Genomic DNA, 7,747 nt, shown 5'->3' with positions numbered 1-7,747 from the left:
TTCCACGTGCGTTCACCAAACTCCGGCACCGACATCGTCATCCACGTGGCCGGAGAGAGCGGGGTCTCCTGGAGCTGCCTGGGCTCCGAGGTGCGGGCAGGGGGCTGCAGCGGGGTGTTGGGGGGGTGATGTGGAGGTCGGTCCCCATGGTGTGTCCCCCCCCCCGACCTTCTCCAGAGTCGCCAGCACTTCTGCGACTTCCCCGACATCGCCGACATCAGCATCAAGCAGGCCAGCAGGGAGGGCAGCCCCGTGGAGAACCGCGTCGTCACCCTCACCAAGACCGACAACAGGGTGCTGGTGAGCCTTGGGGGTAGGGGGGGGAAGCCTGGTGGGGTTGTGGGGGGGTTTTGATGTTAGGGTTGACCCCCCCCACCTGCCTGGCTGCAGGAGGTGGAGTTCCCCACGCTGCAGGAAGCCCGCTCCTTCGTGGCTCTCATCGATGGCTACTACCGCCTGACGGCAGATGCCCACCACTACTTCTGCAAGGAGGTGGCCCCCCCACGGCTCCTGGAGGATGTGGAAAACCAGTGCCACGGGCCCATCAGGTGGGTGCTGGGACCCCCCATCCCCTCCCCTCCCTCATCACCCCCAACCCACAGGCACTGGGGAGGGGGGAGAAATCACTCAGGTGGGAGGCACAAAAGTGGGGAGCACTGGGCAGGTGATGCCCAAACCACCCCAGTGCTCGCCAGGTTTGGGGACACCGTGGCAGAGGGATGAGCTGCATGGAGGTGTGGGTGTCCTTGGGGTGTCCCCGAGGGGGGAGCAGGCTGTGCCGGACCCCAGCCCTGCCCCCTTTGCAGCTCCGAGTTTGCGGTGAACAAGCTGAAGGCGGCGGGGAGCCGGCCGGGGCTGTACCTGCTGCGGCGCAGCCCGCAGGACTTCGACAGCTACCTGCTGACCGTCTGCGCTGAGGTGAGACTGGCACCACCACTGGCACCACCACTGGCACCACCACTGGGACCACCACTGGGACCACCACCAGCTGGGGACCAGGGTGCCAGCACCGCACGGCATCGCCCTGGGTGCCACCGGAATCACCGGGAACGGGGAGGGAAACACAGAGGGAAACCAGTCCCTGGTGCTCGCAGGGATGATGCCACCAGTGCCAGCCCTTGGGGGCAGGCACAGCCCCGGGGCTGCCCTGTGGGGACCTGCAGGGCGGGAGGGATTTTGGGGGGGATTCCTTGAACCTGACTCTCTCCCCGCAGACCCGCTCCGGCCAGGATTACAAGCGCTGCCTGATCCGCCGGGATGAGGACGGGAACTTCTGGCTCTCGGGGGTGTCCCGGCGGTTCTGCAGCCTCAGGGAGCTGCTGGGCACCTACGGGCACTGGGGGCTGCAGGCAGAGGGTGCCCGCATGCGCCTGGCTGCCTGCTGCCCCCCCCTGCCCAAAGGTGATGCCGGGGCACTGTGCCGGGGGATGGCGGGGGTGGGGGGGGACACACAGCAGGGTGAGGGCTCTGCACACCCGTGGAGGTGTGATGTCACAGAACGGGCTGTGTGATGTCACGGAGCAGGCTGTGACATCACAGAGTGGGCTGTGTGAGGTCATGGAGTGGGCGATGGCATTGGAGAGTGCGCTGTGACATCATGGAACTGGCTGTGATGTCACAGAGCGGGCTGTGACATTGGAGAGTGGGCTGTGACATCACAGAACAGGCTGTGACATCACAGAGGAGGCTGTGACATCACAGAGTGGGCTGTGTGAGGTCATGGAGCAGGCTATGGTATTGGAGAGTGGGCTGCCACCAACCAGCATCCCCCTCTCGTGGCAGGGCGAGAGCCTGGGCCAGGGCTCCTTCACCCAGATCTACAAGGGCATCAAGAAGGAGCAGGGGGAGGACGGGTACCACCAGACCGAGGTGGTGCTCAAGGTCATGGACGGCAGCCACCGCAACTGCTCGGAGCGGGCTATGGCGTTGGAGAGTGGGCTGTGACATCATGGAACTGGCTGTGACATCACAGGGCAGGCTGTGCCATTGGAGAGTGGGCTGTGTGACATCACAGAGCAGGCTGTGACATCACAGAGCGGGCTGTGACATCACAGAGTGGGCTGTGACATCACAGAGCGGGCTGTGTGACATCACAGAGTGGGCTGTGTGAGGTCATGGAGCAGGCTGAGGGCTCTGCACACAGAACGGGCTGTGTGATGTCACGGAGCAGGCTGTGACATCACAGAGTGGGCTGTGTGAGGTCATGGAGCGGGCTATGGCGTTGGAGAGTGGGCTGTGACATCATGGAACTGGCTGTGACATCACAGGGCAGGCTGTGCCATTGGAGAGTGGGCTGTGTGACATCACAGAGCAGGCTGTGACGTCACAGAGTGGGCTGCGTGAGGTCATGGAGTGGGCGATGGCATTGGAGAGTGGGCTGTGACATCACAGAATGGGCTGTGACATCATGGAATGGGCTGTGACATCACAGAGTGGGCTGCATGAGGTCACAGAGTGGGCTGTGTCATTGTGGAGTGGGCTGTGACATCATGGAACTGGCTGTGACATCACAGAGCAGGCTGTGTGAGGTCACAGAGCAGGCTGTGCCATTGTATAGTGGGCTGTGACATCATGGAGCCGGCTGTGACATCACGGAATGGGCTGTGACATCACAGAGTGGGCTGCGTGAGGTCACGGAGCAGGCTATGGCATTGGAGAGTGGGCTGTATGACATCAGGGAATGTGCTGTGACATCACGGAGCCAGCTGTGACATCACAGAGCGGGCTGTGCCATTGTAGAGTGGGCTGTGTGACATCACAGAACGGGCTGTGACATCACAGAGCGGGCTGTGACATCACAGAATGAGCTGTGATATCACAGAGCAGCCCCCCCTTCATCAAGCTCAACGACCCCGGAGTCAGTGTCTCCGTCCTGGCCAAGGAGAGTGAGTTCTGGGGCTGACCCAGGGTGGCAGGGGGGTGGCAGGGCCCCCCCAGTGGGTGCTGAGCAGGGTTATCCCCCTCTCCCCAGTGCTGGTGGAGCGCATCCCCTGGGTGGCCCCCGAGTGCCTCAGTGACCCCAGGAGCCTGGCGCTGCCGGCCGACAAGTGGAGCTTCGGGGCGACCCTCTGGGAGATCTTCAGTGGTGGCAACATGCCCCTGAGCCTGCTGGAGCCCCAGAAGGTGAAGCTGTTCCGTCCTGCATCCCAACCCTCCTGTCCCATCCCGCTGCATCCCAACCCTCCTGTCCCATCCCACTGTATCCCAATCCTCCTGCCCCATCCTACTGCATCCTGACCCTCCTGCCCTGTCCATTCTGCCCCAGTCCCACCACATCCCAACCCTCCTCAAGAAGGTGCTGCTGACCCGGGAGGGGGACGCAGCCAGTGGCAGCCCCCCCTTCATCAAGCTCAACGACCCCGGAGTCAGTGTCTCCGTCCTGGCCAAGGAGAGTGAGTTCTGGGGCTGACCCAGGGTGGCAGGGGGGTGGCAGGGCCCCCCCAGTGGGTGCTGAGCAGGGTTATCCCCCTCTCCCCAGTGCTGGTGGAGCGCATCCCCTGGGTGGCCCCCGAGTGCCTCAGTGACCCCAGGAGCCTGGCGCTGCCGGCCGACAAGTGGAGCTTCGGGGCGACCCTCTGGGAGATCTTCAGTGGTGGCAACATGCCCCTGAGCCTGCTGGAGCCCCAGAAGGTGAAGCTGTTCCGTCCTGCATCCCAACCCTCCTGTCCCATCCCGCTGCATCCCAACCCTCAGTGGGTGCTGAGCAGGGTTATCCCCCTCTCCCCAGTGCTGGTGGAGCGCATCCCCTGGGTGGCCCCCGAGTGCCTCAGTGACCCCAGGAGCCTGGCGCTGCCGGCCGACAAGTGGAGCTTCGGGGCGACCCTCTGGGAGATCTTCAGTGGTGCCAACATGCCCCTGAGCCTGCTGGAGCCCCAGAAGGTGAAGCTGTTCCGTCCTGCATCCCGACCCTCCTGCCCTGTCCATTCTGCCCCCGAGGCACCACATCCCAACTCTCCTGCCCCATCCCACTGCATCCCGACCCTCCTGCCCTGTCCATTCTGCCCCCGAGGCACCACATCCCAACTCTCCTGCTCTCTCCCACTGCATCCCCCCCTGAGCCTGCTGGAGCCCCAGAAGGTGAGGCTGTTCCGTCCTGCATCCCGACCCTCCTGTCCCATCCCGCTGCATCCCAACCCTCCTGCCCCATCCTACTGCATCCTGACCCTCCTGCCCTGTCCATTCTGCCCCAGTCCCACCACATCCCAACCCTCCTGCCCCATCCCATTGCATCCTGACCCTCCTGCCCATTGCATCCTGCCTCATCCCACTGTATCCCAAATCCTCCTACCCCATCCCATTGCATTCCAACCCTCCTCCCCCATCCCATTGCATCCCGACCCTCCTGCCCTGTCCATCCTGCCCCAGTCCCACCACATCCCAACTCTCCTGCCCCATCCCACTGCATCCCGACCCTCCTGCCCTGTCCATTCTGCCCCCGAGGCACCACATCCCAACTCTCCTGCTCTCTCCCACTGCATCCCAACGGTCCTGCCCCATCCCGCTGCATCCCAACCCTCCTGCCCATTGCATCCTGCCCCAGTCCCACCACATCCCAACTCTCCTGCCCCATCCCACTGCATCCCTCCTGCCCCATCCCACTGCATCCCAACCCTCCTGCCCATTGCATCCTGCCCCATCCCATTGCATCCTGACCCTCCTGCCCTGTCCATCCTGCCCCAGACCCACCACATCCCAACCCTCCTGCTCTCTCCCACTGCATCCCGACCCTCCTGCCCCATCCCATTACATCCCCAGCCTCGGTGTGCAGTGGCTGCTGTGTCCAGCGCTGCAGGGACCAGAAATAACCAACCCCCCTCCCAGCTCAACATCAGTCAGTGTCTCCGTCCTGGCCAAGGAGAGTGAGTTCTGGGGCTGGCCCGGGGTGGCAGGGGGGTGGCAAAGTCCCCCCAGTGGGTGCTGAGCGGGGTTGTCCCCCTCTCCCCAGTGCTGGTGGAGCGCATCCCCTGGGTGGCCCCCGAGTGCCTCAGTGACCCCAGGAGCCTGGCGCTGCCGGCCGACAAGTGGAGCTTTGGGGCGACCCTCTGGGAGATCTTCAGTGGTGGCAACATGCCCCTGAGCCTGCTGGAGCCCCAGAAGGTGAGGCTGTTCCGTCCTGCATCCCGACCCTCCTGTCCCATCCCGCTGCATCCCAACCCTCCTGCCCCATCCTACTGCATCCTGACCCTCCTGCCCTGTCCATTCTGCCCCAGTCCCACCACATCCCAACCCTCCTGCCCCATCCCATTGCATCCTGACCCTCCTGCCCATTGCATCCTGCCTCATCCCACTGTATCCCAAATCCTCCTACCCCATCCCATTGCATTCCAACCCTCCTCCCCCATCCCATTGCATCCCGACCCTCCTGCCCTGTCCATCCTGCCCCAGTCCCACCACATCCCAACTCTCCTGCCCCATCCCACTGCATCCCGACCCTCCTGCCCTGTCCATTCTGCCCCCGAGGCACCACATCCCAACTCTCCTGCTCTCTCCCACTGCATCCCAACGGTCCTGCCCCATCCCGCTGCATCCCGACCCTCCTGCCCTGTCCATCCTGCCCCAGTCCCACCACATCCCATGTCCCTCCTGCCCCATCCCATTACATCCCCAGCCTTTGGGTGATGCTCAGGGCTGCTGAGGAGCATGGAGGCTCCTGGGGTGGGGGGGGGCAGAGAGCTGGGCACCCCACAACCAGCCCCAGCCCCCTCTCCTGCCCCCGCAGAAGCTGGATTTCTACCAGAGCAACCTCCAGCTCCCGGCACCCAAGTGGACGGAGCTGGCCACGCTCATTGCCCAGTGCATGGACTACCAGCCCGGGCGCCGGCCCTGCTTCCGCGCCCTCATCCGGGACCTCAACAGCCTCATCACCTCCGGTGAGCCCCAGGATGGCGGGGGGGGTGGGCTCCGGACCCCCTCCCGCTCCCCCCACAGCCCTCACCACCCTCCTTCCCCAGATTACGAGCTGCTCTCGGACCTGTCGCCCGCCGAGGTGACGCTGCGGGACAGCTTCTGGGGGTACGAGCCCCTCGCCCTGTGCCGGGACCCCGCGCACTTCGAGGAGAGGCACCTCAAGTACATCTCACTGCTGGGCAAGGTGAGGAGGAGGGGGGGGACAGAGGGGGTCCCCATCCTGTGCACGACTCAATGCATGAGCTTCTTGCAACACCCCCTCCCCTTTTTTACCCCCGTTTGGGGCACAAAACACCCCCTGCCCGTGGGGGGGATGCTTTGTCCTGTAAAAATGATAGATGTTTGGTTTGTGGGGGAGGATTTGGGGTGGACCAAGCATTGTGGGGGGGTCTCTAGGGCAGCACCCCATCACCCTGCACCCCTTTCCCTGGCCAGGGCAACTTTGGGAGCGTGGAGCTGTGTCGCTACGACCCGCTGGGGGACAGCACGGGCGAGCTGGTGGCGGTGAAGAAGCTGCAGCAGGATTCGGCCAAGGAGCTGCGGGATTTCCAGAGGGAGATCCAGATCCTGCACTCCCTCCAGCACGAGTTCATCGTCCAGTACCGGGGAGTGTGTTACAGCCGGGGTGAGCACGGCGTGGGGCAGGGAAGGGGCAGGGAAGGGGCAGGGGGTGATGCTGCCTGCACCCCGACCTGGCTCTGCCTGCATCCCGGCTGGAGGATGATGGATTTGTGCTCAGGACGGCGCGGGCTACGGCTGGTGATGGAGTACTTGCCCAACGGCTGCCTGAGGGACTACCTGCAGAAGAACCAACCCCGCCTGGACCATAGGACCCTGCTCCTCTACGCCTGGCAGATCTGCAAGGTGGGACTGCGGGGTGGGGGGGTGGTAAAGGGGGTCCTGTTCTCCAGGAATGAGGGGACACATGGGGATGGAGCGCTGTCATGGGTCACTCAGGGGGTCTCAGTCCAGTGGGGGGGACCCCGGGGGTGCTGCTGGGTCCTGGCCCTGGTGAGCAGTTGCGTCCTGCGCAGGGCATGGAGTACCTGGGGTCGCAGCGCTGCGTGCACCGGGACCTGGCCAGCAGGAACATCCTGGTGGAGAGCGAGACCCACGTGAAGATCGGGGATTTTGGGTTGGCCAAGCTGCTGCCGCAGGACAAGGAGTATTACGTGGTGCGGGAACCCGGCCAGAGCCCTGTCTTCTGGTGAGAATGGGATGAGAGCAGGGAGGGGGGTGACATGGGGCTGGTGGCCCTGCTGGTGGCCCAGCCACTCATCCCCCCCCCGGGGGCAGGTACGCACCTGAGTCCCTGGCAGACAACATCTTCTCCCGGGCATCCGATATCTGGAGCTTTGGGGTCCTCCTCTACGAGCTCTTCACCTACAGCAACAAGAGCAGGAGCCCCTCGGAGGTGAGACCCCCACCCCTCTCCCCAATCCATGGGGCTGGGGTCCTGCTGCCCCCACCCTGGACCCCTTACCTTCAGGATGAGACCCCCCACCCCATCCTGATGGCCATCCCCGTGCCCGCAGGAGTTCCTCCGCATGATGGGCACCGAGAAGATGGCGCAGATCATCTGCCACTTGCTGGAGCTCCTGAAGGACAACCGGCGTCTCCCGGCCCCCGCCGGCTGCCCCGTGGAGGTGAGAGCCCGGGGAGGGGTCCGGGTTTTGAGGGGGGGGGCAGGTTTAGTGGTCCTGGGGGCCACCCTGCTCCCCTGACATCCCTGTCGCTTCTCCCCAGGTCTACACGCTGATGCTGAGCTGCTGGACTTTTGCCCACGCTGCCAGACCCACTTTTGGGGAGCTGGCCCCCAGGATCGAGGCGCTGCGGGACG

General features: G+C 64.4%; 1 protein-coding gene across 1 annotated transcript in view; it reads left to right on the top strand.

Annotated features, from left to right (window-relative positions):
• JAK3 (Janus kinase 3) overlaps positions 1-7,747 on the top strand; it is a 22,578-nt gene that overhangs the window by 13,211 nt on the left and 1,620 nt on the right. Inside the window, exons 11-25 of the mRNA XM_014955551.1 lie at positions 178-300; positions 391-548; positions 807-918; positions 1,215-1,436; positions 1,783-1,933; positions 2,972-3,123; positions 3,266-3,392; positions 3,479-3,630; positions 5,720-5,870; positions 5,952-6,091; positions 6,343-6,532; positions 6,647-6,771; positions 6,942-7,114; positions 7,204-7,321; positions 7,443-7,553. Coding sequence (XP_014811037.1) covers positions 178-300; positions 391-548; positions 807-918; positions 1,215-1,436; positions 1,783-1,933; positions 2,972-3,123; positions 3,266-3,392; positions 3,479-3,630; positions 5,720-5,870; positions 5,952-6,091; positions 6,343-6,532; positions 6,647-6,771; positions 6,942-7,114; positions 7,204-7,321; positions 7,443-7,553 — 2,205 coding nt within the window. The remainder of the gene's footprint in view (positions 1-177; positions 301-390; positions 549-806; positions 919-1,214; positions 1,437-1,782; positions 1,934-2,971; positions 3,124-3,265; positions 3,393-3,478; positions 3,631-5,719; positions 5,871-5,951; positions 6,092-6,342; positions 6,533-6,646; positions 6,772-6,941; positions 7,115-7,203; positions 7,322-7,442; positions 7,554-7,747) is intronic.

The sequence above is a fragment of the Calidris pugnax genome, unplaced genomic scaffold, assembly GCF_001431845.1.
Source record: "Calidris pugnax isolate Ruff unplaced genomic scaffold, ASM143184v1 scaffold285, whole genome shotgun sequence".
NCBI classification, from domain to species: domain Eukaryota; kingdom Metazoa; phylum Chordata; class Aves; order Charadriiformes; family Scolopacidae; genus Calidris; species Calidris pugnax.
Note: the sequence above shows the minus strand (reverse complement) of the source record. Positions and strands in the feature narration are given on the sequence as shown.